This window comes from Syngnathus floridae, chromosome 11 (assembly GCF_059516105.1).
Source record: "Syngnathus floridae isolate MCC-2025c chromosome 11, RoL_Sflo_1.0, whole genome shotgun sequence".
NCBI classification, from domain to species: Eukaryota; Metazoa; Chordata; class Actinopteri; order Syngnathiformes; family Syngnathidae; genus Syngnathus; species Syngnathus floridae.
The window spans coordinates 15,632,131-15,654,600 of NC_142423.1; the positions used below are offsets into that span (position 1 = coordinate 15,632,131).

Sequence of the window (22,470 nt, forward strand, 5' to 3'; positions counted from 1 at the left end):
GACTGCTAACAAGGAAAGCAGATAACCAGGCGAGATAAAGCTGTCAGAAGTGAATACAAAACACGGTGAATATTCTCCCCGAGATGTCTCTGCATGTCGACGTTTTCTCGGTCCATCCGCACCCACGTCCAAACAACGTCGTGACCTTTGTTAAAACCTTGAGTTCAGAGTCTTCAACCGTTTATTTGAGTGATGACAGCCTCATGATTTTCAGAGCTTCATATGCATGGTTTTTCCGTTGATCAGATTTGATCGGTAAGGTCACACGGAAACTGTGGTCAAATGATTTTGACGTTCCCACCAGCTATCAACCTAACTCAATTGGTTCAAACTTGGAGTCATGACGTCTATTTTGTGGGACACAAATGGCTTTCAAATATCCATCGATCTATCTATCTATCTATCTGGCGCAAAATGTTGTGGAATAAAAGATAACATGGCGCGGTTACTTTGTGGCTGTGCCCGTGGACTATAGTTTGCCCAAAGTTCAGTCAAAGACAACGGGGCCAGGCAGGCACAAGTGAGTCTTGTCATTTCAGCTGTCAATAGACCCAGAGCCAAAGCTGATCCCTCAAAATGCCTTGAATAGGAAGGAAGGAAGGAAGGAATGAGAACTATTTACCATTGATACCGGTGAGAGAGAGAGAGAGCGGGCGAGCCAGAGCGATAATTCTCCAGCCCCTCGTCCATGGATCGTTTCCCCCAGAAACTGAGGGATGAAATAACTCAGAGACTCAGCTAAATGGGTGGCCACTGCGTGTAGGCCTATTGGCATCGTGGAGGATGAAGGTCCAGATAGCGTTCGGTGACTACAAATTGCCCTTTGGAGCCACCATTGCTACTCGTATTCAAGACTCGCACGAAACGGAGCGGTGAAGGCTGGTGTGAAGGAGTCCTGAGAAGAGACGAAGGCAGTCGCAGCGCCTCCCCGGTGATGACTGCACATCGCTTCGTAACCGCAACCACCAACCAGAAGAAGGAGTCACTTGCCCAGGAAGGGCCAAGCAGAGAACGAATAGTACTCTGGAAATGATCAAGGGCGTTTTGCGGAATGTCGAGTGAGTCCCTCAGAGCTACACTGGCCTGGACAAAGTGAACTTGATGCTGTGTTGGAGGAGTGCAGGTCAATGCACTGCACTTGTATGCGCCACAAAGCCATTTGTGTTCATTATCTGGTGAATAAAGGCCAGTATATTGCTGCTAGGTCCACTTTAAAAATGCTTTGCTGAGTCCTTGTTTATCGACTTGGTGGGCATTCGATATTTTCTAGATTGTCCCAATTTTGCTCGATTGGAAATGGCTGTAGAGTCGGTTTGTGTGACTTTATTTTTGTAAATGGAATCCAATGCTTGCTTTTTCAATCCAAACAAATATTTGCATAAGAAAATCAATCTTAAAATTCAATCAGGGCACAGACAACGTGAACTGATTGGTTTTTGATTTATTTTTTGAATCAACTAGAATAAAAGGATCACTATTTGAACGATTTGGACACACGTGCCATTTGTTTACGCTTCAGTCGGGAATCGAAGCCACTTTTCTTCCTACTAGACGAGACTTCCCTCGCGAGACACTCGTTCATCGCGATGTTTCGGTGTGTCGCCAAAGACTTGACTGAACATATGAAAGGAGCCATCGGAAGACCGGAAGTGCTCCCACCATCCCCAACACGTCCCCCATCTTAGTTCCAACTGTGTACGCACGCGAACACCACACCCTCACGACTTCTAAACATAAAACAGCGAGCATGGAGCATGACGGTTACAATTCACTAAAAGTGGAAGCGTTTCCAAGTCGAGCTGTTTATGCGCCAACTTTGCCGGTGTCCTGTCCAAACGTAAACGACGGTCGAATGGTTGCCATTTGACTGCGAGATTTGACGAGGGCGGGTCTATGCTGCCAGTGAGTGCTACAGGGATACCAAGATGGAAATCCAGGGGCTTTGTGATGCCTCTAACTTTCACTCGCAACATGGCGCTCCACACGCAGACACGTCGTCGGCGTCGGGGCCACTGTGTGTATCAATCTATCGTTTTCGATCCCCGCAAGATGAAGCGGATCTCCAATTGGAACCGTCTGAATTTGAAATCAACAACAACAACACACCAAGGGCATCTCCGCTTCGCCTACTGGCGGAAAATGGTAGCGAGGTGGATTTTTCGCCAGTCGACAAGCTGCGACTCGGCGACGAAAACAACATACACAACAGGCTACTTTGCAACGTGAGCACAGAGGAAGACGGCAAGAACCAGGGCATCGTGAGTACGTCTACTTTGGTCATTTCTGCTCGGAGAGCCGCCCAAGTCGAGGACGCGGATTCGACATTGCAAATGGCGCCGCCGCCGCCGCCGCCGCCGCCGCCGCTGCTTCCACCCCAAGGGGAAGAGGAACTCGCGCTTGAGGAACAGCAGCCGCAGCAGCAGCAGCAGCAGCTAACGTTACCATTTCCAGTTTTGCGGCATCAGCGTGGCAACGGAGCCTCCAAGCAGCCGTCACTGACAAGCCACAACCTCCCCGGGCTGGACAGAATCGCATCGAAGGAGAGCAGCAGCAGCAGCAGCAGCAACAACAACAACAACGCCCAAGAGCTCTATTTAGTTTTTAATGTTTATCAAGATGATTGGAACGGTGAGAGGGACAGACATCGACTAGGCTCCTCGTCTAAAATGTGGGACAAAATGAAAAGACGAGGATTTGAGTGCCCGAAAGCTTCTCCCGTGGAGTTCGCAAACGCTAGCCATGGGCTTCTTTGCGCTTCCACCCAACATCCGGATGGGTCCGATTCGACCCAAGTTGCGGATCATTTTACCAACGGCTCTCTAACCAAGGTCGGTACTAAAGCAACAGACGATTACCGCACAGTGGAAGACGTTGTTTTGACCAACAAATATGGCGAGAAATTATGCGGTCAGCTGTGTACGGAAAACAGTGAAGGAAAGGCGGTTTCCTTTCAGGCTCGGAATGATGCTTTCATTTCCACAAGTTCGGACTTTGTGGAAACCACCAAGGCCTCGCAGTTCATTTTGGATGACGTTGCCAATTCTGCCGCTCTCTCCTCAAATCCCGATTCCAACGGAACCTTTTCTGGAACCATTATGATCAACAATCAGACCATCGTGGTGACCATCGAGAACGGAACGTTGACTCTCGCTGCCCCGTCTGACGGATATGTTCACAAAGAGGACGATTTGGTCAGCTTAAAGGAGCATTTAGGAATGAAAGGTCACGAAGATATTGTTCTTCTCAACTATGACGGTGGCACCAAAGCAATTGGGAAGATCAGTACTACATTGGCAGTTTCCAGCCACCAGGAAGAGGGCAGGCCAGGCTTGTCCAGAGGTGACTCTGTGACCATGGGCAACATGGCTTCCCCCACCTCGAGTCCCGCTCTTCACTCCAGCGCTGTTGTCAAGCAGGAGGCCGCCGCCGCCGCCGCGGCCGAAGTCTTGCGTGAAGAAGAACCCCAAAGCCATTTGGTTAGCGCAGCACCTAGCATCACAAACAAAGACTCGAAATGCGGCGGAGTCCTTTTCCGCAGCAGCAGCAGAGCGATGGCCCTTTCTTTTGCCTGCCCGCAAACGGGATGCTCGTGTACGTTTGACACGCGGCAAAAACTGAAGGTTCACCTCCTGAACCACGCCGAAGACCCACGGCCCTACCGATGCACGGTGGAAGGCTGCGGCTGGGCTTTTGCCACCTCCTACAAACTCAAGCGGCATCTTCAGTCCCATAACAAGCAACGGCCGCACACGTGTCACTTTGAAGGCTGCGGCCGCTGCTTCACCACCGTCTACAACCTTAAGGCTCACACCAAGGTCCACGAGCAGGACGACGCCTTCGCCTGCGAGATCTGCAACGAGAGGTTTCGCAGCGCCACGCGTCTCGCCAATCACCAGAGGGTCCACTTTGAGCCGCAGAGGCCCCACAAGTGTGAATTCCCAGGTAGGGAACAGAGGCTAGTATTGCAGAAAAAACATCTCAAATCTATGACGGCCAACGCCAAGTGCTTCAAACAGAGACTGAGGGCTTAGCGGGAGCCTGAAATGACCCAGGTTTTAACGATCCCTGTCTCGTTTGTGACGCCGCTTGTCCGTTTCTGCTTGCTTTTAGGCTGTGAGAAAACGTTCATCACCTTCAGCGCTCTCTACTCGCACAACCGCACTCACTTCAGAGAGACGGGCCATTTCACCTGCACCTACCCGGGATGTGCCAAGATGTACGACAAGGCCTGTCGCCTCAAGATCCATTTGCGAAGTCACACCGGTAAGTTGACGCTTGACGAGACGACGTGCTTGGCGCGCTGATGGATTATGGAGACGTTGATTCCTGTCAGAGAATCAGTGGCAGCAGGTTGACTCTCCTGTCATTGAGCATCGATGTGCTGCATGTGTAGCTTAGGGGAGCGGGAACGGGAACGCCACCTCCCCTGCCTGCCCGCCCGCCTTAAGCAAGCGCACTCCCCCGACTGACCGCTAAACTCCATTAATTTCCTTCTTTGCCCCTTTGCAGGTGAGAGGCCTTTTGTTTGCGACTCCGAGGGCTGCGGCTGGTCCTTTACAAGTATGTCAAAATTGCTCCGTCACAAACGGTAAGTTGCTCTTCATCGACGCACCCGTTCTCGCTGAAAAGAAAAAGTCACAGACTCCGCTCGTCCTTTAACAGCAAACACGACGACGATCGCCGCTTCGTCTGCACCGAAGAAGGTTGCGGGAAATCGTTTACCCGAGCGGAGCACCTCAAAGGTCACACCATCACGCATCTCGGCACCAAGCCCTTCCAGTGCCACGCAGAAGGTATCGTACCGCCGATTGAATCAGCCAAATATGAACGTTTTCAGGGCAGTTCAGTAAGTCAGTTTGCGTACACGTTAGGAGCGTAACGGTTCGCCATGCCCCCCCCCCCAAGTTTCAGTTTAGCACACGTTTCATTTCGGTCTTTGCTCTCTTTCAGGTTGTAATGCAAAATTTTCAGCTCGCAGCAGCCTCTACATCCACACCAAAAAACATAAGGAGGACGCCAGCACCCTCAGGACTCGATGTCCCGTGTCAAACTGCCCCAAGCACTTCTCCTCCCGCAGCACCCTTAAGAGTCACATGCTGAGACAGCATCAGCTCAGCCCTGGTCAGTAAACCTTCTTTTCCTTGTCAATTTCTTCCTGAGGACTCGTTTGAAGCCTAACCCTTTTCTATCGTAGATGTTCTCAGCCAGATGGAGAGCACGCCCACTCTGACCCCCAGCAGTGAGCTCATTAGCCCCACTCCAGTCACAGTTCCCGGGTCAAGTCTTCCTGGAAGCGAGCAGCTGACTAACTTGGACCTGAGCTCACTTTTCTCGAACGTGTCCGGGAGCACCGGCACGTCTCCTGCCAGCATTGGCGTCGGTGTCGGTGGGAGCCACTCCATTTCCAGCGGCGCTTTCACGATGGACCTCTCCCTGGTCGCTTCAGGCATCCTCGCTATCGAACCGTCCGCAGCGGGCGGCGCGGCTCTGGCCGTTTCGAACGGCGCTGCGGCCAGGCCCGCGGACCCTCTGGGTATTGAAATGGGTCCTCGTGGCAGTTTGGGCGGCACGGTGGGGGGTGACGTTCTACCCCCTCAGGGCACCCTCAATCTGGACCACGTACAGAGTGTCACGCCGGAGGCCCTCGACGCGCTCACGTCTCTCGCCGTCCGGGCTCCCGGTCCCCTCAGCGAGCCCGCGCTCGAGCAGCCGCTCGGCTCCTCCGGTGCCCTCGGGACGGAACCTGCGGCCCCCTTGGCGGTTGCCCCCGTTTCAGAACTGTTGGCCTCACCGGCGGAGGCGGGTGGCCACCGAGGGCTCGGGACTCGCAGCGGTGTCCAGGTACTTCCAAACTGAAGTCGTGTTGTCTGGAAAAAAAGAAAAAAGATGGAATTGTTCATGAACGGAGGAGGTGTTACTGGACACATTTTTAGCCTTTGCTCTGTGCTTGCTCGAAGATGCATTTAGCAGAGAAACAAGACAGCTTTGCTTGTAACTACATGTAGTGACCAGAATTTTTTTCTTTTTTTCTTTTTTTTTTTTTTGCCAGAATGGCGGCTCGGCAAGGACAGACTACAGAGCTATTCAGCTGGCCAAGAGGAGGAAGCAGATTTGCCCTTCGCTCTCTGGTAACGCAGAGCATCTCTAGCCACGCCATCGACTGGGGCTTTTGCAAAAACATCAAGCGACTTCATCGCACTCATCTCGCTCTGTTCAGGGGACTCTGGAGCGAGTCAGAGAAAAGCAAAAGGAGCCAAATCCACTCCATCCAGTGGCCGCTACAGTGAAGGAGGAGCCGCAGCGTCTTTTGGAGGCCTTCATCTGCGCGACTCGAGTGCGCAGTTTGTCCAAATTCAGCTACTCCAGGTGAGATTGCAGCGTGCTAGAAGCACGGCAGCGGGGAAGAGACTCTTTCACTCGATCGGAAAAGGCATCGGTTTGAAAGTGCCCGCCCGCCCGCTCAAGCTGTCATTTGGATATAGCGAGCGGAGCCCGCCTGCTGATTTTTTTCCCCATCCACTTGTTCAGGATGAGCCGGGTAGCGATGGAGACCTCGCTTTTCAGCTCACCTCCCAGCCGTCCGCCTCTCACTCTCAGCTCACCGTTGACCTTCCGGTCAACATTTTACAGGTATGTTGTTTTACAAAGCTTTTCTTGAATAGTCACACCGCAATGCTCAATTGCCATTTTTGGGACGGGATCCTATTATAGGTGATGCAAAAAACGGGAGGCCGGCCGGGTTGTTTGTGTTTGCGCTTTGATACAAACGTCTTGATCTTTTCCTCACAGGAAACCACAGTAAGCACAGAAGAAAACAGCGGCTCTGATGACTCGCAATTCACTGAAAGCACAATCAACCTTCAAGACCTAGAGTGACCGACCGACCGACCGAGCACACCATTCCTTCCATGCCACCATACGGTGTTTTCCTAAAAACGACAGCCAAGTTTGACTCGTAATCTTTTCTATCCCTGACTTGCGTAGACCGTCGACTGGGACCGTAACCATCCAGCCATTGGTTTCTCGCTGTCGTTCGCGTGGACAGGAAAGCTCAAGCTTCATTGCGTAGCAGCACAGGGTGCCGCAACATCATACCAAAAGGGTGACAGTGGAAAGTGGCAATTCCAATTCTTATTTTTTTTTTCAACCCAAGTGCATTCAAATAGAGCCGTGCAAACGCGGACGTTTTCTCTATGTTTACATCATGGCGTCTTTGCCTTGGTTTTGCAATGCTTTGCATGTCCCTTTGCTCTTTACATTCTGTCTTACTACCGACAGACACCATGCACGTTCACGTTTTCCGAATTTTCCACAACTTGCGTTTTCTGATATGTGAACTTACATGAGATCATGTGTGTGAAAATGTATTGGCATGTGTTACGGTTCCGTAGACTATGTTGATTTGGCGTATCTTGAGCTATTTTTAAATGGCACAGACTAATAAACCAATCCGAAGCATTGTTATTGTTGTCGTTTATTTTCCACTTTTGGATGTGTAGAACACCTCCGAAAAACTCCCATCGAACCAGCAGGAGGTCATTTGAAGCCAACCTGCCATTGCTGAATCAAGATTGAGCCACAGGAACGGACATACGCTTTCACACTTTCATCATTTCCATGTAGCAAAAATAGTTATGACTACAAATAATTGTAAGACTAGAATTATTTGTAAAACGAATTTACCTAAAAAGTTGTACACTAAACTGTTTTCTATTCATAATTGTACTAAGTTCATCTTGTTTTTCCTTTTTTTATCACGTCACTGGTTTCTTTTATATCAAACTATTTTCTATTCATTTGAAGTCCTAAAGATCTGGTTTGCTGTTTTTTTTTTGGTGCTCGTTTGTTTTTTTTAAATAAAGATTTGTGTCTTAAAAAAAAAAAAAAAAAAAAAGCCAAGCATCTGTATTTCCTCCTTCCTCTGTTGACGCTTGGCCGGGCTCGCTGGAAAGAGCCGCAGTGGTGCTAACGGACAGAGCAGCGATGCTCGACAAAGTTTCAATCAAGAATTGAGATTGACTCGCTTTTCCAAGGTTCGGCTTTGAATCGCGCTCCCTCAGAGGGCGCCGCCGCGGACGTTGTGCTCGTCGATTGCTGAGTTGACAAACTGCAATGGATTGGGAATCGCAGCGTGTAGTGGACTATTTGACAGAGGTTGAGGAGGCAGCGGAACAAGTTCTGACCACCAAACAACAGGTAAATGTCTTGCTTGTAACGTGCCGTGCCGTGCGCGGTCAACGAAACAACAGCAACAACAATCGGTCGGTCGGTGGGGCGGGCCAGCGGGCCGGCGCGCCTTGCATTCTGGGATAGTGGATGCTCGTTGTGTTTGTTGACACAAGTCGCAGTGTTACTTGAAGTTAAGAAGCACGTCGTGAAACTGACACTTCATTCAATCCAAGTCGTTCTTCTTGTCACGCACAAGTCTGTGATCTCTTCCATGTGTGTTTGCATCGAAGATGATTGACCTGGATATGAAGAGAAACGGAAACAGAGAAGCACTGAATGCACTGAAAAAGATGTGTTCAGGTCGGTGATCCCGTCCGTGATTTCAAACTTCATGACATATGACATGTGTATTGGCAATGACTCTCTCGTTCCCGTCCGTCACTTGCAGAAAAAGTCAAGGTTTGCTTTGGAAATACCTTCATCAAATTGCCCAAGTCCACGGCCAAAGAAATGATTCAGAAAGGTAACATCAAATTGCGGCTGACCACGCGCCGTGACGTGGGATAGGGGGGAACGAAATTTCGGTTTCTTTGTGTGTCTCTGGCATGTGGAGAAATTGACAATAAAGCTGACTTTGACTTGACTTGACTTTGACTTTGACGCGTGCTATTCTGTCAATTCCATCAATGAGAATTGAACTCTTGTCGTGCTAAAGCATTCTTTCGTTTTGAAAACATATCCTGACACTTTCAATTGAAATGGCACACCATGCCAGGCGGCAACTTTCGATTGAAATGGCGCTGGAGCAACCTTGCGTGTGTAACTTGCTTTTCATTTTGGACTGAGATTTGGATTGCTTGCGCGTAGATCAGGACCAGTTGGACAGTGAACTAAATCACCTCCGCCAAGGACTGAAAGCAAATGTCAATCATCTAAATAAGACGCAAGGTAAGAAAAGCATATCCACTTTCCTATACCACAACATGATGAAATACAGCGTATGCCAACCACAAAGTGGCAAGATTCTAGTTACAGAAACGCAATGACGCTCTTTTTTTCTTTTTACATTTTTGCAGGAAAGCCTGAGCTGAGAGGCTACAACCTGTTACCACTGTCCACTGAAGAAATGAAACCCATTAAGAGTGTCTTAAAGCTGTGACGTCACATCTTGCACAGGTTTCATGTGTGCAGGTGTATTTTGAAGCCATCCTGATTTCTGATTTTTGTCCATCCAGTCATCCAGTTCTACTATCCCAGCTGATTTCGGAGAGGAGGCAAGGGACACCCAGAACTAGTTTCCAGCCAATTTCAGGTGGCACCTAGACAAACAGCCATTCACACTCACAATCATTTGGAGCGGTCAGTCGGTCGGCCACTGTGCATGTTTTAGGAAGCACGTGCAAGCTCCACGCAGGAAGGCCGGAGCCCCGGACCTCTGAACTGTGAGTCGGACGTGCTGCTGTTGCTGACTCTTGAATCGTTGACGTGGCTAATATTGTCTTTGTTACTGTAATAAACAGTGGGAAACAGCAAGTGTTCTCTTTTGGCTCCACGCATGAAAATGGATGTGCCCCAAACAGCTGTCATCGCTCCCTCCCTCCCTCGCTCGCTCCCTCCCTCGCTCCCTCCCTTTGCCCTGCGCTACGTGACATGCCGCGTGCCTCTTTGGAAGATGTCGAGGACCACCTGACGAAGACGCACCTCTGCCGGTGGGTAGCGGGGGCTATTCATCTGGGACTGCTTCCGTAGCCGCCGCCGACTCCAACCTCCCCTGAATTGCAAAAAAGAACAAACGATTGCAATGAAAAAACTCAGTCCAACTGCAAATCTGTAAGCCATTTCCTGAAGCCAGAGAACCAATCATAACAGATGGGATCAAATCCAAGCCACCTTGTGTGAGACTGTCTTTCATTGCGTTGGCGCGATCAACTTCCTTCATCGGAAGAAAAAGTCCTTTGGTGTGTGTTAGTTTGATTTGATTCACATGTTCTATTTTGTGTAGGTGTTTTGAAAATTGCCGTCATGTAGTCAGTGATGTTCTCAGGTGTTGCGCAGGTGCGAATGCTGGTCGTTGGGCAGGATGACAGGACCTAGAAGTGCCGTGCATCATTTGGGTCACCAATACCTTACGGTTCCTTCCTGTACGACATCTATCACATATGTCCGTTTGAAGGATACTTTGGAAGGTGATCAAGTGTCTTTTTTACATGCTTCAACCTCGGAGCGGAGCGGAGCGTGTTGGTTTTCTCGAGTTCCACTGGGGGCTCGCGGGTGTGCTAGCGGGCGGGCTCGCGGAGAAGTCAATGAATCAGCAGGCAGCGCAGCCCTCCAATGAAAAAGGGAAATACTTGATTCAAACCAGCCAATCGAAGCAGCGAGTGGCCGCGCTTCTCCTTTCAATAGCCAGTATAGGTGGGCGGTTATTCGCCAGGACCCGCCTACCTTGAATTTACGTTTGGTTGCACGCAGTATGCAATTTCACTTTGTTTTATTCAACGTTTAGCGTGACTGAAGGTAAACATTGATACATTGGTAGGGATAGTCGTAGTATACTTGTGAGTTCAAGCGCTTACTCTGATTTGGGTATCTGTGCTTTTTTTTTTTATCTTTTTTTTTCCTTTCTCCACGCTCGCTCGCCTGCCTTGCTATTTCAGCAGAGCGGATTCTCCAGTCGATTTTCGCTTCTCCTGCTTTTTCTTCTCCCGCTGGAAGTCACCATTTCAACGTTTACGCTGTTGGAGCATAATGTCAAGACCAGTAAGGTAGGTATGTCTGTCTGTCCCCCCGAACGGCCGGCCAACAACGGCAGTCAGACGTAGCTCTCTCTCGCACCGTAGTTGCACGCCTCCGCCCGCCATATTGTCTTTAAGGAGGCGGCTGCGAGCGAATGCTTTTCGTGGAGGCGAAAAAAAAATGCAGGCATGAATGTGGTGTGCTTCACTTCTTACGCGCGCACGCTAGTCAAGCAAGTATCCCAGTGACATTGGGGCGTAAGGATGTTTTCCCCCTCTTGGTTTAATTTGCATCGTTGATGACTATGGAGGCCTTGCGTAAGAAAGTCCGAAACATTTGTTTGTTGAAGGCCTGATCCTTGCTACAATACCGATGCTTCCAAGCACCCATGGAGGCTCCGTGTTGGAGGCTCCGTGTTGCCCTTTTCTCTCTCTCTCTCTCTCTCTCTCTCTCTCTCTCTCTCTCTCTCTCTCTCTCTCTCTCTCTCTCTCTCGCTCTCTCTCTCTCGCTCTCTCTCTCTCCCCCCCAATAGACATTCAACTGCAAGCTTTGCCAGCTTTTTACTATGAAGGAAAATATAACCGTGCCAGCTGTGCGGCTCTACGAATGGACTGAAATTGATGATTAGACTGACCTAAATGAGAGATGCAATGGCGTGAAATGGGCTTTATTTTCATATGATTTTGCTGGTGGGGCCTGACTCAAGTGGCTCCCTCTACCATAGCGCGTTGTGAAATAAAAAACATTGAAATGACTTCTACTGTTCGTTTTGGTAGAAATGATGATTTTCTCCAGAAGGATGGCATTTTTGACATTCTAAGCATACATGAAAACTCTCCAAACTTTGGACACTCACTCACTCGTAGGGCCTGGTGAAAAGGTCGATATTTTAAAGCACAATGGCTCTACAGCGCCACCTCGAGTGCAAAAAAACAACAACAATCCCAGTACCTTTGACCTCGGCCTACAAAAATTAGCAGGCCCACGTTGCACCCGACTGGCAGCTGTCAATCATGTCAACTGAGGCATTCCATGCACTCTTCTTCCTAGATAGTGGAGAAAGGGCCGAGTTGTCTGGCTTGCTTGCAATAAGAGACAATGATAACGTGACTAACGTGCAGCTCTTCATCCACCTTGTTTCATAACACGGAACGAGCTTGTCAGCAGCGACTGACTGTAGCTTGGAACTTGCACCAAGAGAGGGGAGACCGCTCGTAAACAGCTGATCCACAATAAGGCGGGAATTCAAATGCGCTGGCCTTGAATTTTTCGACACATCTGGGAGATCTTTTTCTTTCGTCTTACGACATCTTTTGCATCCAGGTATTTGAGGAGAAGATGATTTGAAGGACTCATTTGAATCACACCCGTCCGTCCCCGAGTATCAAGATCGAATTTGTACAAACTAGAGTTCATGTTTCTCGAAATAAACTCAGGGTTTTGTGAAAGCCCCACGTTTAAGCTCTCAAACGTTTTTGGAATGATGTTTCTATTTGCTCCAGTGTGAGCTGCTGGTATTTTTCTATTGACAGAGTATTCTTTTCTTTCTTAAATGACTTCCCATAAAACATTTCCTTCTCATACGCTATTGTACAGGGCTCCATTTAAATGAAACAAGGCGCTTGTGAAAAGTTGTGGAGCGACTAAATCATTTTTTTCCCTTCTGCCCTTACAGGAACAGAAAAGTGGTGAACTACTCGCAATTCAACGAGTCTGACGATGCAGGTAAGAGATTTCACTTTTTGCTCTCTTCCCACTCGGATTCTTCATGGGTGTGGCTTTATCATATCATGTCATATCATATGGAAAATGCAACGTTGTCATCCATCCAAGTCATTTCAGTCTCAGGGCATTCGTAATAATGAAGTAGTCCAACTGTGATGAAATAATAGAGAGGCAAAATGTCAGCTACGTTGGAAGGAAGAAAACAAGTTGTGGGTGGATGGATGGATGGATGGATGGGTGGACGGATGGATGGATGGATGGATGGATGGATGGATGGATGGATGGATGGATGGATGGATGGATGGATGGTCTATTTACGTGGCTAGTGCTACGTGTTGTTCTGTGTAGATGAGGAGTACGGTGACGCTAATCCCAAGAAGGTGCGTAGTGCGGCACCCCGTGAGCTGAAGCACAAGAGCTCCAAGAATTCACAAGATGAAAGGTAAGGACGCCCAAACGGAGCCTTTTACACATCAGTCAGTCAACAAAAGAAGCTGCTTGCTGTATGGCCGGCCAGCAGACAAAACACCGTGGAATAGGATTTGAATATCGGTCCAAAATAGCCATTATTTTGCAGCAATCTCCCATGGCCGCAAAGGGATTTCGATAGCTAAGGAAAATAATGCTTGACGCAAAGTATCGCTACTGATTTTAGGTGGCAAAAATGACACCATAGCAAAAAATCCTGGCACTTTAAAAAAAAAAAGAGAGAGAGAGAGAAACGAATCAATGGTAGCTCTCTGGTTGTATTCAAATACATGTCGTTTCCAAACTCCCATCTATGTCTTGATTATATATATTTTTTGGTTTGTTCTGTTCTTTTCCTGAATCTTGGTTTCAGTGAGGACTCTGAGGACAAACTCTCCAAATCCAAAAATGATTCTGCTGGTAAGTCCACGACTTATGCTTACTATCTTAACGATTTGCAAAGCGCTAGCTAACAAACCGGACGTGGACTTCCTTGGTCTTCCAGATGACTTTGGTAGTGACGACGAAGAAAATGACTTTGGCGAGGAAGAAGATGGAGGAAGCGATTATGAAGAAAAGAAAATCAAAAGAGGCAAGAAACCCAAGCTTGAGAAGCCTAGCCGAAGGACACCAAAAAGAAAACGTGACACAGGTAATGTGTTGTGTGGCAAAATGTGTCAACGGCGTGAAATCCAAGAATATTTACTTTTATTAGGGTCAAATTGCAAGATTTGGGAAATAAAAACAATGGCTCCAAATGATTGATTCTCAATGTAGCTAGCTATTGATGAAATTTGTCACCTCTAAATTCATTGCTTGCATTTCAACCTTTGGTATTTGCATTGCATTGGACTTCTTTTCAGGTTCTTCTTTGGTTTGATCAGGGATCATTTTTTGGTGCCATGTTTGCAGATTGCAGCGACGACGACGACGACGACGACAAGGATCTCAGCCGAAAGCGAACGGTACGTCAGGCCGCCTCCAAGGCTGTGTCCAAACAAAGAGAGATCCTTCTGGGCGACGGAGGCAGTGAGGACGAAGAACACGAGGACCAAGAGGAACCCTACCTTGATCGTAAGTACATCAAGGAAGGCATTAACAAAACCTTTGAAATGGGTGAAGATGAAATGTGGGGGGGGGGGAAATGATTCAAGTAGTTTTGAAGTGCCGCCCACTGTTAAATGACACTATTGACATCATCCTAGGTGTTCTCAGGGTTGGACTGTCTTTCGCTCGCTCGCTCACTCACTCACTCACTCACTCTGGAGTTGCCACTGATTGGCGCAGAGTAGGTGCGGGCATACAAACATACATACATACATACATACATACTTGCATACATACATACTTGCATACATACATACTTGCATACATACATACATACATACTTGCATACATATTACTGGTGCCCGTACATTGGGCTTGCCACAATGAGGACATTGACACCGCCGTCTCCCAATGAGACAGCGTGGCGCAAAATCGAATGTTGGTGCAAAAGCCTTTATTTCTGAGATGGGTACCATGGTGGACAAACACCATGCGTGCGGTGGTATGGTGAGCTATGGCTGCACACTGCACACGGTCGGCGTCGCTTGATTTTCCCCAAACGGACAGCCGCCGCACCCGAGCCGGCCGGCCGGCCGGCCGACCGTGTGGCGCGACGACCTGCTTTTCTTCGTCTGCCATTGGTTCATCCAGATGAGGATTTCAGGAGATGGAAATAATCATCTCACAGGAGACCGACCTCCAGCAGTTGGATGGACCCAAGGTATTTATTTGAATGAAAAGAATACATCTGTATACAATTGAGCCGTGCTGTTCTCAGCTCGATAGGGCCCAAAAAGTAGGACGGTATGCCTGCCTGCCTGCCTGCCTGCCTGCCTGCCTGCCTACCGCTCATTCTGACCACCTGCAACTGCCTCTGTTTTTATTGGCTGTGTTAGATAGTATTAGCATTCAAAGAATGATTTTGTGTTCCTTATTTGACATGGCTTTTCTCTCTTGTTCTGTTTCAGAGTCGCTCGTGGCCTTATTGTTTGGAAACGGGCTTGGCAGCCTAAGATGGAAGTTGTTGTTGTTAGCGTCTGGAAACCGGAGTTGTCTGTCTACTTCTTCAAGTCATGGAAATGAACGACAATTGTCCAAATGATAGCAGCGATTTAATCGGCAATAGTTGTGGCCTTTGTTGACTTGGTTGGACACACAAATGAGCAAATGTTAGTCATTTGGAAGGTTGAACTTATCTCGCAAGGCATTTGAACAAAATAAATGTGCATCGCTGAAACGGCCTCATTTGCTCGCCTCTTGATAATATCACTGACGGATGGACGGACGGACGGGCTCCACTGACCCAAACATTGCAAATGTTTGTAAACGTCATTGTTGAGTTCCTTCCCGCTCGCTCATCTAGCACTCGTTTTGTCATCCAATCCACACTTATTATTATCTTGTGCTTCAATTCAACCTCACAAGAGTTGAATGAAGTCCAAATGAGTCAAATCAGCTTGTCCATTTCCATGTGCTACTTGGCATTGGACAGTATGAAGCCTTTTGCAAACTATCTTCGCAGTCATGTTGATTTGGAGTGAGCTCCAGAAGCTGCAAATTGCATACATTGAAGAAAGAAGCGAAAAAACCCACCCAAAGCAATCAACCGAAATGAATCAAAGTCCTTGTATCCAGCAAGGCTACCAAAGAGTACACAGATTTGCTTTTTCCTTCCTTCCTTCCTTCCTTCCTTCCTTCCTTCCTTCCTTCCTTGGGTTGCTCCCACCCAAAGGAGTTTTGGGATGTTCCAAGTGGCATTTGAGCGTGATCCATTTGCCAAGTGACACCATTTGCCAAGTGACACCATGTCTCTTTTTGCAGCTGATGAATCTGGCAGCGATGAGGACTTTATGGTGGAAGATGACGACGACAGCGACTACGGTCAATCCAAAAAGAGAAGCAAGAAGGTGATTCGACGAGGCCGAATGGACAAGGAGAAGAAATCTCCCAAACCCAGATTAAAGGCTACAGGTAAGGAAGGACAATGGTTGTTTTGGAGCCCTTCCTGCCTGACCAACACTGTCAAAACGGGTTATGCGCTCGGTCGTCCAATGCGCTAACAATTGTTGTCGCTGCCTTTGTAGTCAACCCTAGCCCCATGAAAGTTAAGGGCAAAGGCCACACCACCACCACCAAGGCTTTGGAAAAGAGTTCACCCAAAGAGGAGGAAGATGATCCCGAGAGTCCCTTGGAGGAGGAAGAGGGGGAAGCTGAGAAGAAAGAATCCTCCCCTGCCCCTAAGATGACAAAGAAAGATGCCGGAGAGGAGCAAGAGCAGGAGGAGGAGGAGGAAGAAGAGGAGGAAGAGGAGGAGGAAGGTGGCTCGGAGGAGGAAGCCCCCTCTGGGGAAGACTAGATCATTTCTCATACGCTTTTCATGGTTCGTTTTGGTTATTTTGTCCTCTTGGTGGCCTGGATACATGGTTTGGACTAGATGTGCTTGACTTCTGTTTTACTCCCCCCCCCCCTCTCTCTCGACTCACCTCGAGCATGGATCACAGCCGTGCCATACCATCGTCTGATATCACGTGAGCCATTCTTTTGACCTTCCTTCCAATAGGAAAACATTCTGACGCTTCCGAAACAAATCTACCGATATTTGTTTCTGGTTCCTCGATAATCCGTCCTGCGCACGCAACAATTTCATTCATTTCTCCCCCCCCCCCGACCCCCCTTGAAATGCAAGTCTTGTTTTTTCCTGGCAGTTGCTGTGAGGCACTAAATTTCCAGACATGGTCCTTTTAACAAAAAACCGTTTCATTTTACCATCGCTACATTGACAAATGTATCGCCGCGTTGTCTTTTATTGTCGTCTTTTATTTTGTGCTTTGCGGGTGGAGCGGTAAACCGAGAGAATAAAAGAAAATAAAGTTTGCAATTTTGGAAATGATTCATTTGGTTGAATGTACTTCATAGATCACTGTGATAGGTCTGCTGTTTCATAAGGCATTCTTCATTCACTTTTAATAGGCCAGCATGTGTTCATGCCCAATTTTCTATTTCCAATTGCCTACCTACCTACATTCATGGTTGCTTCTGCTTCAAGGTTTCTAACCATGCACAATCCCTGCAGTCTCACTGTAGCCATTTAATCGTTTATACCATGCAGGCACCACCTAGTTTATTTTATTTTATTTTGAAAGAATGCATCTTTTCTTCCTCAAATTTGTGGATTATCTTTTTTGTTCATTGTATTAGTTCTATATTATTTTTTTTAATGTTTGTTTTTTAAGAAACGAAATAAAGTATCTTGATTGAAAATCTTTTCTGCCTGTCCAATCCAATCATTCACCTCATTTCGAGTGTGATTCCAAATTTCAATTGAAAATACAGTGCAGTGTGAGCTTTGATTCAGATAAGTTAAGAAAAGCCACTGTGGCAAATGTGATTGCAGCTTTGCAAGGTCCAAATGCGAGAAAGAATGTCGCAAAGGACACGGCAAATAGGTTGCCCGAGACGAGAAATAAGAAGTGGGCCGGGGCCGGGCCCTCCCTCCCCCTGTCTACCTCCCTTCCTCCCCCTGTCTACCTCCCTCCCTCCCTCCCTCCCTCTCTCCCTCCCTCCCTCCCTCCCTACCTCTCTCCCTCCCTCCCTCCCTCCCTCTCTCCCTCCCTCCCTCCCTCTCTCCCTCCCTCCCTCCCTCCCTCCCTCCCTCCCTCGCTCGCAGCCCTGCCTGCCATGTTAAGCTACTTGCGCTAAAGTGATATCTGGTGGCCAATATGCTTGCTTATCTTGAAGGAGAAGCGTTGGGAATGTCCGTTATAAGACAAAAGAAGGAATTGGTGGGCTGAGCTAATCCACTTTATTGTGAAAGAAACAGGCCTCTAATCAGGTGATACATCATGTTTTTCTTTCACCAAACGTGAGGCACCGAGGCAGGACAGGTAGGTGATCATCCACAACTGTTATTCTGTCATTGATTATTTGTTAACACATTGAAACAAAAGAGAAACATTCCAATCTATCCGGGAGTGGGACAGACAGACAGGCAGGCAGGCAGACAGGCAGGCAGGCAGGTAAACGACACCATACAGAGAGAGAGAAGGAGAGGCATGATGCTTGCCATCCCAAAACATAGGATTGGCTCAAATTGGCTTTTGTTTTCATTTAAATGGAGAATAATAAGGTTCCAACCAAGCAGATTTGGTCATGTCATGATATCACAAGTGAAAAGTAATAACAACTTCAATATTATTCTGTCAAATGCTGTATGTGAGTCAAAGGCGACAGGAAAAAGAAGAAAGAGTAGTCGGGCAGTCGGAAAATTCTTGATAAAAAGCAGATCAGTCAGGGAAACTAGTTTCACTCAACAACTCTGCCCTGAATTAGAGAGAAGAAGTAAGAGAAGAATAGTATTAAAAGACAGAAGTGGAGACAATCGATCAAAAGTGCCTGCGATGGATGTACAATCCAATCGATGTACTAAGTGGAGGTGAATCGGAACGCTTGATATTATATCGGGTGGCTCGCTTATATTGTAAGCTTTGAATTGGAGCTATTGAGTATTTCCTGCCATCGTCTGCCGTCATTTTGTGCTGGCAGAAAGAAAGAAAGAAAGAAAGAAAGAAAGAAAGAAAGAAAGAAAGAAAGAAAGAAAGAAAGAAAGAAAGAAGGAAGGAAAGAAAGAAAGCCTAGGCAGAAATGGGCTGCCTGAAGTCTTGAACAAATCTTGCGGAGCCGAGATTTTTTTGGGGACTGGGTTTTAGTCAAGCCATAAAGAAGCGTTTCATGTTTCAAAAGTGTTTCAAAATACAATCAAGTGTTTCAAATACTATTCTAAAAGTCCTGTGCGGATATCGTAAACAGATTGACTCCACATTGCGGATTTTCACCAATTGTCAGCAATCAAGGAGGGATCGCTGTCGTTGGATTTTGTTGAAGTCCACCGTTCTACAATTAGTCATACTTGTGCTTGGATTCAGATAAACACGCCGAAACACATTTTCAACCTGTAGATCACCTGCAAACACATGAGCCTTTGGTGTACCTGCTGGATTAGCTCTTTCTCAGAAGGACTTTTGTTTTTTTCCTCTCTTTTACGTTTTAGTGCTGGATATTTAGTGTGGAGTTTGTAAGTTGTTGTCTGTAATCTTCCGTCGCAAACTTTGTTTTGTTTGGATGGCTAACGGGTGGTTACACATACTCCCGAGCTGTGGAAGGCTGCGATTGGCGGTAATACTGCTGGCCACGCAAGTCCTCTTTGGAGCAGGAACAACACAGCAAGGAGCCCCCGAGAATAGTCAGACTTGCTGCTGCCCAGCCCACAAAGAGGGCTGAGCCAAACTCATACCTGCGCAGGAAAGAAAGAAAGAAAGAAAGAAAGAAAGAAAGAAAGAAAGAAAGAAAGAAAGAAAGAAAGAAAGAAAGAAAGAAAGAAAGAAAGAAAGAAAGAAAGAAAGAAAGAAACCTTTGGAAAACACAATACAACAAACCAAAACAAAATACAACACAACGCAGGTCTCGGGCTGAATCGATTAGGCTTTTGAATGACGACTCAGATTTCAGCACGGCTAAAAACATTAAGAACCACTTGAAGATTGATCGAGTTCAAAGTAGACGAGGGACTCTTTGAAACATACCTGGCATTGGCTGGGGTATTTGGGTTGAAGAACTGATAAGACACCTGCGTTGCGTACCAGGAAACGGAAACCAATGTACACAGACCTGTGAGAAGAGAAGAGAAGAGAAGAGAAGAGAAGAGAAGAGAAGAGAAGAGAAGAGAAGAGAAGAGAAGAAAAGAGAAAAGAAAAGAAAAGCTTAAGAAAAGCTCCATCCATCCATCCATCCATCCATCCATCCATCCATCCATCCATCCATCCATCCATCCATCCATCCATCCATCCATCCATCCATCCATCCATCCATCCATCCATCCATCCATCCATCCATCCATCCATCCATCCATCCATCCATCCATCCATCCATCCATCCATCCATCCATCCATCCATCCATCCATCCATCCATCCATCCATCCATCCATCCATCCATCCATCCATCCATCCAAAGGTATAGTATTCCATCCCGTTTGTTGAAAATGCTAGAAATGTCCAAAGCATCAAGTTGTACCTGCCAGAAGGAAGAGAGCCCCTCCAGTCACTGCGATGCGCGTCTTGACGGCCGGGTTATTGTCTCCCACCTTTGTGCACTTCATCCCAACCACACTGATGATGATGCCGATTAGGCCCAGCAGTACCGCCACCACCATGAGGGCACGGCATGTCTGGATGTGGACTGAAGACAGGGGGGGAAAGATGAAGCATCACCAGCAAAGTTCAAGTTCATTTCAAGTCATTCAATGTCAAAGAAAGCACAACAAGTACAGTCGAGCACTGTTTGACCCTACGAGGGCTTTTGCACCCTCAAAAACAATGTCCTTCCTTCACGCAAGGGCCGCACATACATACATAACTCAGTGGGGGGAAGGAACATATTTCCACATCGCATGCACACATGAATAAGTGAACTTGAGGGTGTCACCGTTGTTTTATTATGCGAAGGTGGGCATGGTGTCTGTCCGTGTGTCTGTTTGTGTGCTCGCCTCGCCTCGCCCCTCCCTTCCTGTGTCAACTCACAATCAATGTGCTGATCACAGTCACCTGCCGCTCTCTCGTTACCTGTCGCCTATTTAAGTCCTGTCTGCGTGTCACAACCTTTCCGGGTTGCTTCATGTTGGTCCTGTCTTTGCCTCGGTCGTTTTCTGTTTGCCGTCGCGGTCGGTCGGTCGGTCAGTCCTGTTGGTGTTTTGTGACGCTGTTAAATGAGTTTGCTAATTCCTGTCTGTTTTCCCTCCATGTTTTCTCTCCCTAAACCGAGCTGGTCCAAGCTGCATTTGGCAGATCCGTGACATTAGCGGTGAACATTAGCAACATACTACATGCTAGTATATTCCATTGTGTTTTGACTCACGAGTGCTCCGCTTAGAACAGTCCGCTTTGGAGATGGCTCAAAAGTTCTTTGTGTGCGCGTGTTTGTTTGAAGGAGTGAATCGTCGCTTGTGTTTGCCTAAACACAGCCCATATTCATTCAGAAAGACAATCCAACTTTCTTCAGAGTATTCAGCAGTGGGTAGCAAGTGGAGTTTTTGCCACAGTGCTCGCTCGAAAACCGTGTGGATTTGTATTGAGCTGATACAATGGAGATAGTATGCTAAAATTATTGGTACAAGTCTTTGTTTGCACAACATGCAATGGGAGGAAGGAAGGAAGGGAGGGAGGGATTCAATGTCATAACTCACTTCATTCTTTCCATATTGACAACATGTGAACATTGATCTCGAAAAAGGATTTGACTTTTGTTATCGCGTCCCTACAAAACGGTGACGACAAAGAGTAGACCGGAGCACAAGATAGATATTTATGAATAGCAATCTCATTTCATAGGTTGTTGTTTTTTTCAATCTATTCAATGAAGGTTGTGCGTTAACTCGGCAGGCAGGCAGGCAGGCAGGCAGCCAGGCAGGCAGCCAGCCAGCCAGGCAGGCGCATGATGTTAGTAAGGTAGCAAGGTACTGTACTCACTGTCGAGCGAGAGCATAGAGTCAAAGATCTTGCATTGGACCTGCCCTGTGCTCTGAGAGGCGCAACTCATCCACAGCCCCTCGTACAGACCCACGGCGGTGATAATGGCATCGCCCACGTACGACGATTGCTTCCACTGGGGCAAAGCTGTGGTGGAGATGATGCCCATCCAGCCGCCCAAGGAGAGGAAGTAACCCAACAGTTGGAGACCCAGGTTCGCCATCCTTCTCCAACCTTGCGCAAGGCTTGATCGCTGTCGCTGGTGGACAATCCGATTTGGCTCAATTCTTTTCTATCTGGCACCTTTTGATCGGATCTCCGTCCGTCCGTCCCAGTTAAAACAACTCCGATATGGAGAATCACATTGGAAGAGTTGCAAAAATGTCTCTCCTGTTGGGGGCAAGAGTGGAGAAATTTCACAGGCAAAATCAAACGGAACCGAGTCTTTTGAGTTACCTGTTTTTCCAGACAGTATCCTATCTACAAGGTTCTTTGCATGGAAAGTTTGCTTCTTTCTGCTGCTCACTCCTCAAGTCCTCACTTCCAGGCTCAAGTACCTCAGTGCAGGCTGGATGGCTGGCTGGCTGAAAGGCTTTGAAGAAAGAGGGGCAAACTGGAAACGTCAATGGGCTGAGTTGAAGAACTGGCTCGTGGAGGTCAGACAGTCACGCCTACAGGGAGGGCACCGATAGGAGGAGGGACAAATTGGAACGGCGACGTCATTCAACTTTCATCATTGGATGCCAGTCCTTTCATGAAACATTTGAACAGAACAGAAGTGGCAAATCCACAAACAAAGAAGGAAATTGG

At 47.6% G+C, this 22,470-nt stretch overlaps 4 protein-coding genes across 5 annotated transcripts; 3 read left to right on the forward strand and 1 right to left on the reverse strand.

Moving 5' to 3' along the window:
• Positions 1-1,659: 1,659 nt before the first annotated feature.
• On the forward strand, positions 1,660-7,460 carry LOC148391433 (zinc finger protein ZXDC). The gene is made up of 10 exons (XM_088389625.1): positions 1,660-3,942; positions 4,111-4,263; positions 4,510-4,588; positions 4,663-4,793; positions 4,951-5,121; positions 5,195-5,841; positions 6,050-6,128; positions 6,218-6,366; positions 6,529-6,630; positions 6,790-7,460. The coding sequence occupies exons 1-10, from the start codon at positions 1,926-1,928 to the stop codon at positions 6,874-6,876; spliced, it is 3,615 nt and encodes a 1,204-aa protein (XP_088245751.1). The 5' UTR covers positions 1,660-1,925; the 3' UTR covers positions 6,877-7,460.
• Positions 7,461-7,894: 434 nt separating this feature from the next.
• Positions 7,895-10,054, forward strand: pdrg1 (p53 and DNA-damage regulated 1). The gene is made up of 6 exons (XM_088390107.1): positions 7,895-8,196; positions 8,460-8,529; positions 8,618-8,692; positions 9,037-9,117; positions 9,246-9,611; positions 9,690-10,054. Exons 1-5 carry the CDS (start codon positions 8,113-8,115, stop codon positions 9,326-9,328), a joined length of 393 nt encoding a protein of 130 aa, XP_088246233.1. The 5' UTR covers positions 7,895-8,112; the 3' UTR covers positions 9,329-9,611; positions 9,690-10,054.
• Positions 10,055-10,565: 511 nt separating this feature from the next.
• Positions 10,566-17,403, forward strand: nucks1a (nuclear casein kinase and cyclin-dependent kinase substrate 1a). 2 transcript variants are annotated; one of them, XM_088390105.1, is made up of 9 exons: positions 10,566-10,683; positions 10,824-10,931; positions 12,578-12,627; positions 12,976-13,069; positions 13,469-13,515; positions 13,601-13,747; positions 14,008-14,169; positions 15,964-16,113; positions 16,227-17,403. In XM_088390105.1, the coding sequence occupies exons 2-9, from the start codon at positions 10,915-10,917 to the stop codon at positions 16,496-16,498; spliced, it is 939 nt and encodes a 312-aa protein (XP_088246231.1). In that variant the 5' UTR covers positions 10,566-10,683; positions 10,824-10,914; the 3' UTR covers positions 16,499-17,403. The 2 variants fall into 2 exon arrangements, with proteins under 2 accessions (XP_088246231.1, XP_088246232.1); XM_088390106.1 differs by having other exon boundaries at positions 10,633-10,683; positions 10,827-10,931.
• Positions 17,404-17,930: 527 nt separating this feature from the next.
• Positions 17,931-22,308, reverse strand: cldn19 (claudin 19). Its single transcript, XM_088390456.1, has 6 exons — positions 22,117-22,308; positions 21,661-22,050; positions 20,210-20,374; positions 19,722-19,806; positions 19,286-19,432; positions 17,931-18,462 (listed from the first exon to the last, which is right to left on the reverse strand). The coding sequence occupies exons 2-6, from the start codon at positions 21,881-21,883 to the stop codon at positions 18,426-18,428; spliced, it is 657 nt and encodes a 218-aa protein (XP_088246582.1). The 5' UTR covers positions 21,884-22,050; positions 22,117-22,308; the 3' UTR covers positions 17,931-18,425.
• Between the last annotated feature and the right edge of the window lie 162 nt (positions 22,309-22,470).

Excerpts from the sequence above, each read along its gene's own strand:
- LOC148391433 (XM_088389625.1), top strand. The coding sequence starts at position 1,926 with ATGGAAATCCAGGGGCTTTGTGATGCCTCTAACTTTCACTCGCAACAT. Across the intron at positions 3,943-4,110 it reads CCACAAGTGTGAATTCCCAG|GCTGTGAGAAAACGTTCATC; the intron begins GTAGGGAACAGA and ends GCTTGCTTTTAG. Across the intron at positions 4,589-4,662 it reads AAATTGCTCCGTCACAAACG|CAAACACGACGACGATCGCC; the intron begins GTAAGTTGCTCT and ends GTCCTTTAACAG.
- pdrg1 (XM_088390107.1), top strand. The coding sequence starts at position 8,113 with ATGGATTGGGAATCGCAGCGTGTAGTGGACTATTTGACAGAGGTTGAG. Across the intron at positions 8,530-8,617 it reads ACTGAAAAAGATGTGTTCAG|AAAAAGTCAAGGTTTGCTTT; the intron begins GTCGGTGATCCC and ends CGTCACTTGCAG. Across the intron at positions 9,118-9,245 it reads TCATCTAAATAAGACGCAAG|GAAAGCCTGAGCTGAGAGGC; the intron begins GTAAGAAAAGCA and ends ACATTTTTGCAG.
- nucks1a (XM_088390105.1), top strand. Across the intron at positions 13,748-14,007 it reads AAAAAGAAAACGTGACACAG|ATTGCAGCGACGACGACGAC; the intron begins GTAATGTGTTGT and ends CCATGTTTGCAG. Across the intron at positions 16,114-16,226 it reads ACCCAGATTAAAGGCTACAG|TCAACCCTAGCCCCATGAAA; the intron begins GTAAGGAAGGAC and ends CTGCCTTTGTAG.
- cldn19 (XM_088390456.1), bottom strand. The coding sequence starts at position 21,883 with ATGGCGAACCTGGGTCTCCAACTGTTGGGTTACTTCCTCTCCTTGGGC. Across the intron at positions 20,375-21,660 it reads CTCTATGCTCTCGCTCGACA|TCCACATCCAGACATGCCGT; the intron begins GTGAGTACAGTA and ends CCCTGTCTTCAG. Across the intron at positions 18,463-19,285 it reads CAGCCTTCCACAGCTCGGGA|GGCAGAGTTGTTGAGTGAAA; the intron begins GTATGTGTAACC and ends TCTCTAATTCAG.